The sequence below is a fragment of the Crinia signifera genome, chromosome 1 (genome assembly GCF_055691185.1).
Source record: "Crinia signifera chromosome 1, ASM5569118v1, whole genome shotgun sequence".
NCBI classification, from domain to species: domain Eukaryota; kingdom Metazoa; phylum Chordata; class Amphibia; order Anura; family Myobatrachidae; genus Crinia; species Crinia signifera.
Window position 1 is genome coordinate 425,917,772 of NC_139217.1, and position 16,022 is coordinate 425,933,793.

The 16,022-nt window shown below is 46.6% G+C and overlaps 1 protein-coding gene across 8 annotated transcripts in view; it reads right to left on the minus strand.

Moving 5' to 3' along the window:
• The window catches only part of ANKRD31 (ankyrin repeat domain 31), a 188,853-nt gene that overhangs the window by 113,673 nt on the left and 59,158 nt on the right, over positions 1–16,022 (minus strand). For 7 of the 8 annotated variants that reach the window (XM_083151923.1, XM_083151922.1, XM_083151927.1 and 4 more), the window contains exons 9-12: positions 9,520–9,677; positions 4,776–5,038; positions 4,279–4,337; positions 2,508–2,608 (exon numbers count right to left, since the gene is read on the minus strand). In XM_083151923.1, coding sequence (XP_083008049.1) covers positions 2,508–2,608; positions 4,279–4,337; positions 4,776–5,038; positions 9,520–9,677 — 581 coding nt within the window. The remainder of the gene's footprint in view (positions 1–2,507; positions 2,609–4,278; positions 4,338–4,775; positions 5,039–9,519; positions 9,678–16,022) is intronic. The other variant, XM_083151925.1, reaches the window with a different exon arrangement.

A 16,022-nucleotide genomic window follows, 5' to 3' on the forward strand; every position in this document is an offset into this window, starting at 1 on the left:
TGGATATAGTAATGTAAGGTGATCCCATTGAGCAGAATCGGTCCGCTCTCATATTAACTATAAAACAGCATCCACAGCTCCTGCAGCGATTCCACCCTAGGTGATTTACTTACTGTTGCTGGGGGACGTAGAGAGCACGGGAACTTTCAGTTCCTTATCGTACAGTGTAGTCCCTTGATATAGCAACAATATTTCACCGGATACTGTCCCAAGGAGCATAGGATTAATCATTAACACCCAGCCCTGTTGGTCTATTGGTGCTGGGGCTCAATTTATTGCCTGGATATAGCACCGCTAGAGAGCAGCTGCAATAGTCACCATTTCTTACCTGAGCAAATAAGTACTATACCTGTATCCACGGAGCTCATACAATAATATAAAAGGAGTACTTTCTCAGTGGATACAATAAATGAAATAAATGGCACAACATTGATATTGTGTAATACTGTGAAACACACACACCCCCTCCTCCCCGTGGACAACCTTGATACAACTGTGTCTTTTTATTTGATCATAGACATCTATTAGGATACATGAATTTCCTTTATTTATCTACATACATTTGTATGTTATTAAATCTTAATGTGTCCAACATATTCGCTGCATTATATTTTAATAAAAATTTGAAGTAAAAGTTACGTTTTAATACAATACATTTCTCATCTTCTCCAGAGTGCACCGCCACCCAAGCAGTCTTTTCTGTTTTGTTTGTCCAAGACTGTAATGATCAACTTACAAAAAAGTTGATGGGGAAAAAAGTAGAAGGGGCTTTTATATAATGGTGCAACCAGCATTCTTATAATCATGCAGTTAAAAACAGATATTTAATGCTTTATATGTTTATAGAGATTGCAAAACTCTTCTATTATACCAATGTTATTACTCTCCTTTCAGTGTGTGTAGTATTGTACCATTTATACTTACAGTACAGAACGTCTTTTATTGTTTTTGTGTTTTAAACATACAAGCTCTCTACCTGCCTTTAAATGATACATAACAGGACATGCAAAGCACAGTTCATGGTAGGGATGATCATCTACGATTGGAAATCATCAATGGGTTATGGCCGATGTTAAATACTTTTGCCATTAATGGGGGGAGAACCATTGATGGTTCTCCCTCCATAGATGTCACAGCAGAACCGATGTTTTATTTTACCCCAGGTGCCAGGATACGGGACATAGCTCTGCCCCGACAACCCTGAAGACCCGTCCCATGTTCTGATTGGCCCATGGGCCAGTCAGTCGACGAAAATGGATGACCATCGCTAGATAAAACTATCTATGGTTATCCATAACATAGTTTGTTACGATCAATGGCTGGTAGAAGTATCACCATCGATGGCAACTGCACCAATGACAATCCCTAGATCATGGTGTATACTAATGTGGACATCAGGTCACCCTGGAATTGAAAACCTATGAGAAGCAGTTGCTGCATCAATTGCGTATATCCAGGGCTGAAAGCCCAAAAGGATTGAAGGGTCTGCCCCCCGTCCACACCTCATCTAGGGTTTAGGTTCTAGACTGTGCACTTCAGTTACTGTATATATTATACATCTGTTCCATTATACTGCACAGACTATGGTGTATTTTTTACATTGCTGTTATTAAGCTGGTACATTATCATGCGTGTGCTAGCAGTGTTTTCTATATATATTTTTCAAGCGTCCCAGAACATACACCTTTTATCCACAAAAAAAAAAAAAGTAGGTTAACTGCTTTTTGACAACAAAAATGTAAATCCCCCATTGTAGGAGAGATTTAGGGGGGTATTCAATCTTCAGGTCACGGCAGGCAAGCTTGCTCGCCCGCCATGACCCGGTCCCGTTCTCGGTCAGCTCGACCGAGAACATGCAGGCAGGATTCAATGTCCCGCCTGCAGCGGGACGAGAAGGGGGAGTGGCCGCGAGTTGCGGCCGGGAAGTGACGAGCTGCAGCCGGCAGCTCGTCACTTCCCGGCTGTTCTCGGCAGAACGAGCCCGACAGCTAGAGATGTCGGGCTCGTTCTGCCGGGAAACCCTGTTCAATGCTGTCGGGGAAGACAGCATTGAATAGGGCCCGTCGAGCATCTCCCCTACGATAGATGCTCGATGGCGATTGCATACCCCCCTAAATATTTAAATGACAATTCTCTTTTTGTGCAAAAAAAGGTAAAAATATATCACCATCTCCAGCTCCACCAGTACCAATAGCCCTCAATGCAAACCCCCAACACCCCACACTACCACCAGCACATTGTGCTGGCATCACCCTGCCCACAATTAAAGTGGCGCATATGTCAGGGGGAAATGGTTAAATATAATCTGTAAAGACTTGCATAGTAAGTGCTCTATAAATAAATGATCACACATAAATAATAAATACTGCATTCAGGACATTTCGGTCAAATAAGAAGCTTGATTGTAAACAGTATGAAAGATACAAGAAATGGGTCTTATTTCTATATGCTGTAGTATTGCAATGGGACATACTGATTATTAGACTCGGAAGTCCTCTTTCAGTTACCTCTTTTCACTAGTTTCTGTGCTTCTTAGGAAGTGGGGTCTGGCTGGTTTCCTTAACACTTTTTCAGATGCCTTATTAGTACTTTCTGTGCTGACTTTTGCCTTAAGAAAGGGATACAGAAATGGTCAACCGTACTGCAGTGATTATTTGCTGGAGGGTATTAAGGTTTTGTAAAACTGTAAATATAAAACAATGATTCTATGTTTATCTGAAAAGATTTGAGGGGTCCATTTACTATTGAATATTTGTGGTTAATTCCCTGAAAACTGGTGAGTGGCAAATATTAAGTGCGCCTCTGCATGTGTCACAGAGGGACCGCAGCAGGAATCTCCAATACCTGTTATGATACCTTCTGCCCCGCCTGCAGCCACATCAGTGATCACCATAGATTTCTATGGGGGATGCTACCCGATGTATCAATATCAAGTAGCATCGCATCAGGTCCCGGGACTAATGCCATTCTGAGATAATGGTAGCCCATGTGCTACAGACCACACTGCCGGTGGGGCAGTGCGGTCAGCACAGGTCAGAGCTAACCGTGAATGCATAGACCGCGGCACCTGGGTCTGCAGGGACATACAGCCTGCCAATAGGATCACATGCGATCCTGGGCAGTAGATCCCCCCCCCCCATATATCATTACATATGTAAATGGGCCCCTTATTCACTTCTGACAGCGTAATGATGAATTGCTCCAGTTAAATGGTATACGGTCATTAGGTCAACCCTAATTGGGTTGACATGGCTTAGGTCAACACATGAAATAGGTGGACAGGGTTGGCTGGTCAACACAGGAATTAGGTCGCCAATGGAAATGTCAACAGTGTTTTTGAAGGTGGATGCCCTACCATCCACTACGGCGTGGTGGGAGAATAAAATACGGTGCACGAAGCATGGCGAGTGCAGTGAGCTATGCGAGGGGATGTGGTGCACTTTATCTGTGCCCATGTCAACATTCAGGACAAGAAACGTGAAAAACCAATGTCGACATTTTGACTGCCGTCCTCCTCAATGTCAACCTAATGCTTATGGCGGCCTTTTTTCCCTGTTGACTGTAAGCATGTCAACTTTTTTAAGGTGTTGACCTAAGGCCAGTTGACCTTCAGTGGTCAACTCAATGTATGTCGACCTTAATGGTCTCCGCACAAAGACCCATACCCATTCTGAAGGGCCCTCCAGGGACAAGGCCTGGAAGTCAGCATCGGAGACACAGAAGCTGACCTTGGCACTCACAGAAAATGGGGCAACGTAAAACCCCCCATTTCCAGGAACGCTACCCAGCTCCGTCTACTCCCAGCCTTCAAAAGGTCACAGCCTGTTAATCATGCAGCTGCTGGACTCGAACACTGGAGATGTACAGAAAACAGTCCATGTGACTGAGCATATACAGTATATCAACACTGTTCCCATCTTTTCAAGGTGGATGTCCTAACCTACAATACATAAACTTATTTTTTTATTTGAGTCATTTTGTATATTAACCATATGTAAGCCAGATTAGTGGAAACGTGTACCCTTGCCAAGCTTCGGCTTAACAAGGTACCTTGCACTGCAACTGGTGTGCCTGGCACAGGTTACTATTCCCAGTCGTAGTCCATGTGGATGGTAAATTATGAAAAAGTGCCAACCATCTATGTGTCAACCATTGTCATTTCAACATTCTGAACTTTTGATCTTCTGTATTTGTCAACCTAATAACTTTGGTTTTATCATCCAGAACCTGATATATGGCATTAGAGAAATAAGCAGTACATGTAGGAATCGATCTTACCTTTTGTGTAAGAGGTGTTGCAGGGGGTTCCCGCTCATTGTGGGCCATGTCACGCACTGCTACAAGATAGAAATGTAGTTTTATCTGTCTACAAATACTCATATTGTCTGTACAAGATTTATGTAGAAAGACATGGGTGGAAAAATGCTCACAAATGGTTGAAAACACCGCAGTTGCCAATTAGTGCATTTTTTTTTTTGTCTAGCCAAAAAAAGGCACTTAATTGAATATCTTCCTAAGGTCGAAATATGCAAATTGTGTAAATTTGCATCGGCACACATGCAAAACCTCACCATTAGTGTCATACTGTACCACAAAGATCGACTGAATCAGACTGATCGCCTAGCAGGGCACACAAGTTACCACTCACTTACCAAGGCGCTCAGGTCGCCGCTCCCCTAGCAAGGCGCACATATCACCATTCAGCTAGGAATGTGCACAGGTCAGAGGTTGCCTATGAAGGTGCACAGTTCAATGCCCATCTAGCAAGATCTTACCTTGTTTAGGAATTCTCCAGCTTCTTCTTACACCAACAGCACAAGTGCCAGAACTGCCCGCACTAACTGTTGGCTTTGCAAAGTTAGTTATTGATGGACTAAGTTGGGTACACAAAGAACGATCATCAGCCGTCGTATAATTCGGATCCTCTGTAATAATTGAACGATCATCAGCCGTCGTATAATTCGGATCCTCTGTAATAATTGAACGATCATCAGCCGTCGTATAATTCGGATCCTCTGTAATAATTGTGCACATCTCCCTGTCAGACACATGGAGAGGGAATATTACACTTAAGTGTCTAGAACATGTAATGCGGCTTCATTCCTAATTTGTATGGCTGTTGGTGACCCTGCAATGTGGCGTGGTGAGTGTTCTCAAACAGATTTACCAAACAATATAACCATTACATATATTAAACAAAATAAAATGGCATAATATAAATATACTGAATATTAAAAACATATAGCAACTGACATAGAAAGTTAATCATGTGTCATGTAATCATCCCCATTAACCTTACAGCAGCCACCCTCTTGCTGAAAAATGCAACAACATTGGGAAAATCATCCCATCTTTTCACATGATAGAACTTGACATGTAACAGTGATTTTCCCACTCGAGTTGTGTGGGTGTAATTGGCTTGCACTTGGCTTTGCAGTGAAAACTATTGGACAGATGTGTCCTCATACATCTTGCCTCAATACCCATGCAGCGGGAGATGCCTGATGTGAATAAGAGGTTCCATGCAACTCTGTTTGCGTCTTCAGGGCTGCCCCATATATTTATTTACATGTGCGGGTGCGGCCGGGAACCAGGCAGTGCGGATGGGAGCGAGGCAGGTGGCTGGTGCAATGGGAGCGAGGCAAGCAGAGAAGCTGTACAGCCTGCACAATGTCACCACATCATGCTGCGCAGAGCCACACAGCAGGGGATAGGAGAAGCTGGGCAGCATCTGAGTGGGTGCACAGACGCTACCCTGCATTAGACTGTGCATGAAATTCTGGCAATTTTGGGGCCAAAACCAGGGATCCTGTCGATTCCTTTCTCGCTATTGGCCTCCCTAAATGAATCTGTGTCTTCTAGGAAAACACTGTAACTGATATTTTTGTATACAGATTCAGCCAGTCACACACAGAATATAGGCATGCTGCATAACTTTAAACAGCAAAATACGTGACATCAGCATTAAATAAAAGTATGACATTCCTGTGTGTTGTATGCCAGGTAGCAGACAGGGACACAGGGCCAGAGGTGTTGGAACAGGAAGGGTAAGGTGATAGTTCGCTTGCTCCATCGCCCCCCCTGCCGCTGCCCCCAACCCCCCACCCGCCCACACATGCTACAAGAGGAAAGGCGCTGCTGGAGAGGAGTGGAGGAGCAATGTGCGGTCAGGTGAAAAACCGCACATCTCCTCCACTCCACACAGGGACATGCTTCACTAGTGAGCGGCAAAGAGCTGGAGCGGCCGCTGGACATTGTGCAGGCAGTGCTGCCATTTGATTGGTAGGTGTTCCCTGCTGTGTGCCGTGCCTCCTAATTTAAATCAATAGATGAGGCGGGGGCAGCGCTAGTAGTGATGAACTACTCCCACCCCCACCACCTTCCCTCAGTTAACTCCTCCCTTCCAGAAGTGCTGCCGGAGAGATTGTGAAGAGGAGGAGGGGTCTCTAAGAAAACAACCAAGACCCATGCGGAAAGCGGAAACCAGTGTGCCAGAGAAAGGTACAAAGAGTGGGATGTTACGCTGAGAGAAGGTTACTTATGTAATATCTGGGCTCCCATTTTTCTTATGAGACCGCGTCCCCTTGCCACGCTTCGGGCACGGTGGCTCGCTGCGCTCGCCACACTATATAAAATCAACTCCATGCGTAGTTGGATAGTAGGGGTATGAAAAAATGGGGTGCATTTAACATGGGAGCCCAGATAATACATAAGTACCGAGAGAAGATATGCACCCCCCATGGCCCCATCCTTGTGTTGCTCCTCTCCCCGTTTGTGTGGGCATCCTCTTCCTCTTCCCCCTTCTCATGTCCCCATTCCTGTGTCCCTCCTCTCCCCACCCTACTCATGTCCCCAGGTGCTGTGACACTCCTCTCCCCTCACTTAACGACCCCATGTGCTGTGTCCTTCGCACCCCATGATGTCCACATTCCTGTGTCCCTCCTCTCACTCTCCCCTCTCCTCATGTCCCCATTTCTGTGTCCCTCCTCTCCTCATGTCCCCATTTCTGTGTCCCTCTTCTCCCCACCCTTTTCATGTCCCCAGGTGCGGTGTCCCTCCTCTCACCTCAATTAATGTCCCCAGGTGCTGTGTCCCTCCCCTTTCCCCCTCCTGATGTCCCCATTTCTGTGTCCCTCCTCTCCTCATGTCCCTATTCCTGTGTCCCTCCTCATGTCCACAGGTACTGTGACCCTCCTCTTCCCTCACTTAATGACCCCATGCGCTGTGTCCCTCCCACCCCATGATGTCCCCATTCCTGTGTCCCTCCTCTCATGTCCCCATTCCTGTGTCCCTCCTCTCCTCATGTCCCCATTTCTGTGTCCCTCCTCACAGAGCCGGCCTTAGGCATAGGCAAACTAGGCAATTGCCTAGGGCATTTGGGATGCCTAGGGGCATCAGCAGCTTCTGCTGATTAAAATGATATGCAGCATGCCTATATTCTGTGTGTGAGTGAAGCTGTATCTGCATATGAAATAGTGTATTCATGGAAATCACTGTAACATAGCATTCCGTATGCAGGTACAGCCACAGTCGCACACAGAATATATTCATGCCACATATAATTTTAATCATCGGACGCTCCTTGTGTGTCCTGGTTACATAACAATGCAAATAAGATGAATTTTCAGCAAAAAAGGCACCCAACGTTAGCAGAACTGGCCAGGAGCTATTGAGGCAAGATGTATGAGGAAACATCTGTATCCAGGCAGAGGCAGAGGTCACAGTGTTAGCGGCTGTGTGAGTGCTGTCTGTGGGTGGGTTGGTTGTGCAATAGTTTTCAGCATATGTGTAAGGGGCATTATGTGTGTCATGTGTATAAGGGCATTAATAATGTGCGACATATGTGTAACAGGAATTATGTGTGTCATGTGTATTAGGGCATTAATAATGTGGAACATATGTGTAATGGGCATTGTGTGTGTCATGTGTATAAGGGCATTAATAATGTGCAACATATGTGTAAGGGGCATTATGTGTGTCATTATGTGTATGAAGGGCATTAATAAAGGTTGGCATAATGTGTAAGGGGCATTATGGTTATAAGGACATTAATAATGTGTGTCATGTGTAAGGGGCATTATTGTGTGGTATTATCAGGGGTGCCGAGAGAAAGGGGTAGGGGGTGCAAATTACCCAGGCCAAAGTCTGATGGAAGGGCCCAGTGGGGGCCCCGGGCCCCTTCCCCTTAAGTGACAGCAGCAGCAGCAGCTCTTCTCCTCTGCCCAGCACACACTGCTTTGTGCTGGGTTGCAGTGTGGCCATGGAGGTGCTTAAAATACAATATTTTGTCAGGATTTTTTTCTAAGGGAGTAATGTGAATAATGTGAGGAGTAATGTACATAAGGTAAAGTGGTACTACTGTGTGATGTAATGTGAATAAGGGACACCATTGCATGATATAATGTGAATAAAGTTGCACTACTGTGTGGCATAATTTGAATTGGGGGTACTATTGGGTGGCCATGCCCCTTCCCAGCCAGAACACACCCCTATTTGGGCTGCGCACCGAATGTGTGCACTGTTTCGATTTAAAATATTGCGGGTAGTAGCACCAAAATGATGACTGCTATCATGAGGGTTGATGGTGCTGGAAAAGGGGAGCAGGGTCAGAGGCGGAACTAGTGGCGGTGCTAGGGGGCACCAGCCAAAATCTTGCCTAGGGCGTCATTTAGGCTAGGGCCGGCTCTGCCTCCTCATGTCCCCAGGTGCGGTGTCCCTCCTCTCACCTAAATTAATGTCCCCAGGTGCTGTGTCCCTGCCCTCTCCCCCTCCTGATGTCCCCATTCCTGTGTCCCTCCTCTCCTCATGTCCTCATTCCTGTGTCCCTCCTCTCCCCACCCTCCTCATGTCCCCAGGTGCTGTGTCTCTCCTCTCCCCCCTCCTGATGTCCCCATTCCTGTGTCCCTCCACTCCCCATACCTCATGTCCCCAGGTGATGTCCCTCCTCTCCCTTTGCCCCCTCCTGATTTTAATGGCATGCGATGCGATTTTAAAATTGTACAGTGCGGCTCTTAGGACCCGAAAATCAGGTCCCATCGTATACCACTAATTAAGGCATGCGATGGTATGCGATGGGCGCTGTGCTAGGAAACAAGTACCAAAAAAGGTATACTGATAGTAGCTACAATGTAATATATGGTAACATTCATGTATTTGTTTGTGAATGTTAAAACCTACATTTAATAATGGATAAACTTCTATTTTACATTTAGTGGCTCTTTAAACTACAATCAGTAGAAGAGGAGTAAGATTAACGAAAATCAATGGCCAGTGAGGTGCGGCTCTCTACTCTGATTTATGTTGTAATATTTCAAATCAATACACAGCTTTTGAAATAATTAAATTCTGTAACTTCAAGAATGAAGTTTAATGCGTGGAATGGAACATGTTTTGCATTGTTATGCATTCAGCTTCTGTAAGCCCTTAATGTCACTGGGGCAGCATGTCCTAGCTTGCTTTTGTTTAGTTGATAAGTAAAGGAAGAACAATTTATTCAGTTCCTTGAAATGCTTTCCTTACTTGGAGCCTTGAGCTGAAGTCTCAGTTAATATCTGTTGTTCTGCATCGGGACAATGGCTGGAAACATTGGGCACCTGCCCACAAGTCTCAGCTGCATGAAGAGGTGACGGTCTTCCTGGTGCATTCTCCTCAGTCTGAGCGGTTTCTTCCATCTCTTCCTGCATGAATAATATTGTGTACATACAATTGATAATGGTCCTCTCCATGAAAATAATGTACAAAAACATCACTTACTGTAAAGCAGTGGTCCTCAAACGTGGTCTTCAAGGCACTCCAACAGTCCAGGTTTTAAGGCTATCTAGGCTCAGGCACAGGTGACTTAGGAGGTGATTCTAATTGCTTTCGCATTAGGGACCGATGAATTTCTAGTGCGCATGCGCATAATGGTCTATGTGTATGTGCAGGGTTTTTTGGCGAACGGCTTCAGGGACTTGTATAGTCGGTGAGCCGTTCACACGGAATGATGCGGGCTGGGGAAGTGGGGCAGCGGACGTGAGTGGCACCCTTGATAATGCCCAGCGTTTAATGGGCGTCCCCATGAAAATACTGGCCGTTCCCATGATAATGTGGGCGTCCCGATGTGTGCCGGGCAGGCAGCTGACGTCACATGACGTCAGTTGCCCTCCCTGTCTGTGGCCGGAATCCCGCAAATATAACTCAGTCTCCACTGACTTATATGTGCGAGCCCTGGAGAAATCATTCGATGGTCGTAGACCATCAAATGATTTTTCCAGCTGCGGGCACATGCGAGCGGAAGGGTCTTTGTGACACATACCCTCACATGATTGCAAGGGTATGCGGCAGTGGGTGGGGCGTGCAATCGCCAGGGCGGTGTTACAAGGCTTCACAGCTTACAGAGTCAATCAGAATCAGGGCTTTCATTTGTATTTCAATCAGCTTGATTATTCCATCTGTGGATAAACAGGGATAGCCATAAAACCTGGACTGTGCATTGAGGACTGTGGTTGAGGACCACTGCTGTAAAGCACAACTAATACATATTATTAATATAATTTGTTTATATGTCACCACAAGGGATCTGCAGCGCCCAACTACAGAGTAGACAAATAGGCAAAAAAACAACACAGTGACTTGCATTTCAAGACAATGGCCCTTATTCAGATCTGATCGCAGTACAAATTTGTTCTCAAAATGGGCAAAACCATGTGCACTGCAGGTGGGGCAGAAGTAACACGTGCAGAGAGAGTTACATTTGATTTCATCAAAGTCGGCATTTCATCAGTGTCAACATGCATGCCCAATATCAGCATTATGACCGATGTCATAATACACCGCAACAGAAAACGTAAACTGTAGATAGTATATAACGATTTTTGTTTTACATAGAACACATATTTGCATACTGATAATGTGCATAAAACAAAATACTTATACTTCCATCCACATGCTGATGTACACGCACACACAGACATTCTAGGGTTAATTTTGTTGGGAGACAATTAGCCTACCAGTATATTTTTGGATTGTGGGAGGAAACCGGAGTACCCGGAGGAAACCCACGCAAGCATGGAGAGAATATACAAACTCTGCACAGTTTGGGCCATGCTGGGTATCGAACCCATGACCTCAGCGCTGTGAGGCAGTAACACTACCATTACACTGTCCGTGCATAGAAACATATACACCAGTGTATATCTTGCAATTGCTTGACCACTGGTATATGATGGTATATGATGATGGCGGTGATGAAGATGACTACAGTTAGTGGCCATTTGCACAGGGGAGAGATGTTTAGCAACTGTGCATGCGTATAAACTTTTAAGCGCAGCCGCGTCGACCATCAAATGATTCCCCCCCATACACAATCGACATAGGGGGGCGTTCGTGCAGGAGGCGTTTAAATGACTCGCAAAGCTGCGAAATTCACAAGTTTGCAAGTCAACTACAATAAACCCCTTGGTCCACAGCTGGAAAGAAAATCCCCATTTCAATTTTCCAAACAAAAAAAATAGTTCATTTTAGATTTGTGTTTGACATGAAAATTGCAACTTTAGTATTTATTAATAACACTGTACAGACACTTGTATAGCTTTTGTATATTGAAAGCCTCAAGTACTTTGTAGAACATGGGCAATAGAAACATAGAATGTGAATGCAGATAAGAACCACTTGGCCCATCTAGTCTGCCCCCTTTTTTAAACATGTTACTGTACCTCAAACCAGATTTGATCCTTATTTCTTTGTAAGGATATCAATATGCCTATCCCAAGCATGTTTACATTGTTCTACTGTATTTGCCTCTACCACCTCTGATGGGAGGCTATTCCACTTATCTACTACTCTTTCTGTGAAGTAATTTTTCCTCAATGATACTGGAGGTAGAGATCTCCACTGTAGGTGGTCTGAAAGAATATAGGAGACATGGAGAAATCTGGTGTGTATTTGGAGATCTGATGGGCAATGTAAAGCGATTGATGGCATGCAAGGGGCATGTGGAGATGGCATGTTTAAGGCAAGTGTGGTAGTCTGATAGCCATGTGGGAAAGTCTGAGGGCATGTGGGAAATCTTATGGACATGCAATGAGGTCTAATGGCATGTGGAAAGATCAGATGTGCTTGTAAAGAGAAAGTGAGTAAGTCTGTGGCATTTGGGTATATTTGTTGGGCATGTGGTGAGGTTGTCATGATCCTAGTTATCTGGCATACCTGTCTTGTGATATCTGCTCTGAAAACTGCTCAGCACGTAAACTTCTGTTGCTGATCTCTGAGCATTCCCAGTGCAGCTTCATCCAGACTGCAATCATGCTGACATTCCTTCAATGACAGACTGAGCACTATTGCTGCTGATTGCACACCTGTAAGCCTCCAGTCTCTAGCAAACTACTCCACAGGTGCAGAATCCTGATTACTGCATGTTCTAAAGGTGCCCTTACACGGTACAATTATTGTATGCAATTTGGACTCCATTGCATTGCAATACGTATGCCACGCAATTCGTTCTAGTTCAAATAGCATACAATAATTGTAGCGTACAAGTGGGCCTCTTAAGACACAGGTTTTCAAACTCGACCCTCAGGACCCCACACAGTGCATGTTTTGCAGGTCTTCTAACAAACTCACAAGTGGAATAATTAGCTCCATGTGTGGATTTTTGAAAATGTGTCAATAAATAATGGGGTCCTGAGGACAGAGTTTGAGAACCCCCTGTTTTAAGACCATTCACTTGCCTGAGGTTATTCTAGCACTTGTGTGCAAGATATGATACTTCCTAACATTGCTGCATTCCATGTTTTCCAGCATCACCTAGGGGTAGAGGTATGAAGCAGTGATAAGGGAGGAGAAGTGAGCTAGAGGAGTAGTGGCCCATGGCAACCAATCAGCTGCTCTGTATAATTTTATATTATGCAAATTATAGATGTTACTTCAGTGCTGATTGGTTGCCATGGGCCACTACTCCTCTAGCTCACTTCTCACTTCTCCCTTATCACTGCTTCATACATCTACCCCCTAGTCTCAGTCCAGCCTGCCAGTTACCCTGCAGCCAATCAGCACAAGCATACCTCCCATCACACAGGTTAATTGATAAGAAAGGTGCTTCAACACAGGTGATGGCAATCATTAATTAAGGGAGAAGTCCAGAAACAGAGCAATGTGTCACTCCTGGAGAGAGTCATGTTGGGAGGTATGGCACAAGGCAAGGGGTTTAAGTATCATGCTCAAACTTACAGCCGGCGCCATTAGCAACGTCGCTTAACTCCAGTGCTCATTCCTTGTACTTCCAAGCTACAGCCTGCAGCGACCTTCCCTCCTGCTACAGCCTGCAGCGACCTTCCCTCCCGCTACAGCCTGCAGCGACCTTCCCTCCCGCTACAGCCTGCAGCGACCTTCCCTCCCGCTACAGCCTGCAGAGACCTTCCCTCCCGCTACAGCCTGCAGCGACCTTCCCTCCCGCTACAGCCTGCAGAGACCTTCCCTCCCGCTACAGCCTGCAGAGACCTTCCCTCCCGCTACAGCCTGCAGCGACCTTCCCTCCCGCTACAGCCTGCAGCGACCTTCCCTCCCGCTACAGCCTGCAGAGACCTTCCCTCCCGCTACAGCCTGCAGAGACCTTCCCTCCCGCTACAGCCTGCAGAGACCTTCCCTCCCGCTACAGCCTGCAGAGACCTTCCCTCCCGCTATAGCCTGCAGAGACCTTCCCTACCGCTACAGCCTGCAGAGACCTTCCCTCCCGCTACAGCCTGCAGAGACCTTCCCTCCCGCTACAGCCTGCAGAGACCTTCCCTCCCGCTACAGCCTGCAGAGACCTTCCCTCCCGCTACAGCCTGCAGAGACCTTCCCTCCCGCTATAGCCTGCAGAGACCTTCCCTCCCGCTACAGCCTGCAGAGACCTTCCCTCCCGCTACAGCCTGCAGAGACCTTCCCTCCCGCTACAGCCTGCAGAGACCTTCCCTCCCGCTACAGCCTGCAGAGACCTTCCCTCCCGCTACAGCCTGCAGAGACCTTCCCTCCCGCTACAGCCTGCAGAGACCTTCCCTCCCGCTACAGCCTGCAGAGACCTTCCCTACCGCTTCAGCCTGCAGCGACCTTCCCTCCCGCTACAGCCTGCAGCGACCTTCCCTCCCGCTACAGCCTGCAGCGACCTTCCCTCCCGCTACAGCCTGCAGAGACCTTCCCTCCCGCTACAGCCTGCAGAGTCCTTCCCTCCCGCTACAGCCTGCAGAGACCTTCCCTCCCGCTACAGCCTGCAGAGACCTTCCCTCCCGCTACAGCCTGCAGAGACCTTCCCTCCCGCTACAGCCTGCAGAGACCTTCCCTCCCGCTACAGCCTGCAGAGTCCTTCCCTCCCGCTACAGCCTGCAGAGACCTTCCCTCCCGCTACAGCCTGCAGAGACCTTCCCTCCCGCTACAGCCTGCAGAGACCTTCCCTCCCGCTATAGCCTGCAGAGACCTTCCCTCCCGCTACAGCCTGCAGAGACCTTCCATCCCGCTACAGCCTGCAGAGACCTTCCCTCCCGCTACAGCCTGCAGAGACCTTCCCTCCCGCTATAGCCTGCAGAGACCTTCCCTACCGCTACAGCCTGCAGAGACCTTCCCTCCCGCTACAGCCTGCAGAGACCTTCCCTCCCGCTACAGCCTGCAGAGACCTTCCCTCCCGCTACAGCCTGCAGAGACCTTCCCTGAAGTTGCAGCATAGTTGCATACCTCCCAATCCCTCCCCCCCAACCCTGATCTATATGCTACCCTTGAAGAGCTGGACACTTCTTGAGATGTGTCTAAGTTAGCATTTGAGATGCGTCTGAGACATCTTTTCCATGTTCTGCCTAGAAATCAGAAATAAATTCAATGCTGCTTGCATGTAGCGTTGACTTTCCATCCATTTATTACAGACTAATGCTGCCATCTAGCTGCAAAATGTGGAAGTGTAAAATGTACAATAGCTGTCATGTTATAGGATCACAAAAACTAAACTTAAACCATAATTTAGCAGTTTATTTACTAAGCCTTGGATGAAGATAAAGTGGAGAGATATAAAGGACCTGAATCTGGTTCACTCACAAAAGCAAATACTTGCTCTCTCTAATGGACAAAACCATGTGCAGTGCACTGCAGGTGGGGCAGATGTAACATGTGGAGAGAGTTAGATATGGGTGGGGTATGTACTTCAAACCAAGGGCGTAACTACCATAGGTGCAGCTACTATGGGGCCCAGAGCTGAGAGGGGACTACTTTGTCAAAGTATCATGTGCTGTATACATTTTTCAGCATTATATCATAAATCGGGGCCCTTACAAACTTTTGCTATGGGGCCTACATGTATCTAGTTATGCCACTGCTTCAAACAGATATCTATATTGCAGTGTAAAAATAAAGCAGCCAGTATTTACTCCGCACATAAACAAAATAACTCACCCAAATCTAACTCTCTCTGCACATGTTACATCTGCCCCACCTGCAGTGCACATGGTTTTGTCCATTAGAGAGCATCTAGAAATAGAGCATATGTCACTGTGTGTACCCACTATAACACCAGCAGCACATTTTAGCTCTTTCTTTCATGGGATACATACTGCACGTCAGCGGTTGAAATGCTGGCAGGCACTTTATGTAGACAGTACATGTTAATCATGGCGATTGCATACTTGCCGACTTTGAGAGGAGTGAAAGGGGGGCGGGAAGAGGCTTCGTATTGGGGGTGGGGCGAGGCTGATGTCACCAAGCCCCGCCCCCATGACAGACAGCCACATCTATTTTTGGGTCCTTGGATGAGGAGAGGGTCTAAAATGACGCAAATCGCGTCATTTTAGCTCCGCACCCTCCCCGCAGACCCGCAAAATTCGTTGTTTTATACTACAGGGAGAGGGGGAGCGGGGGCTGTGGGGAAAATGCTGGAGACTTGCCCACCTTCCCTAGGCAAGTATGCATATACAATGTCTGCATGCAATATATCAACACTGTCATAACCCTTCCTACCATAATGGTTATGTCAACATTTTCACTATGACATAGGTCATATGTTGTCATTTTCCAGATAGAACATTTTT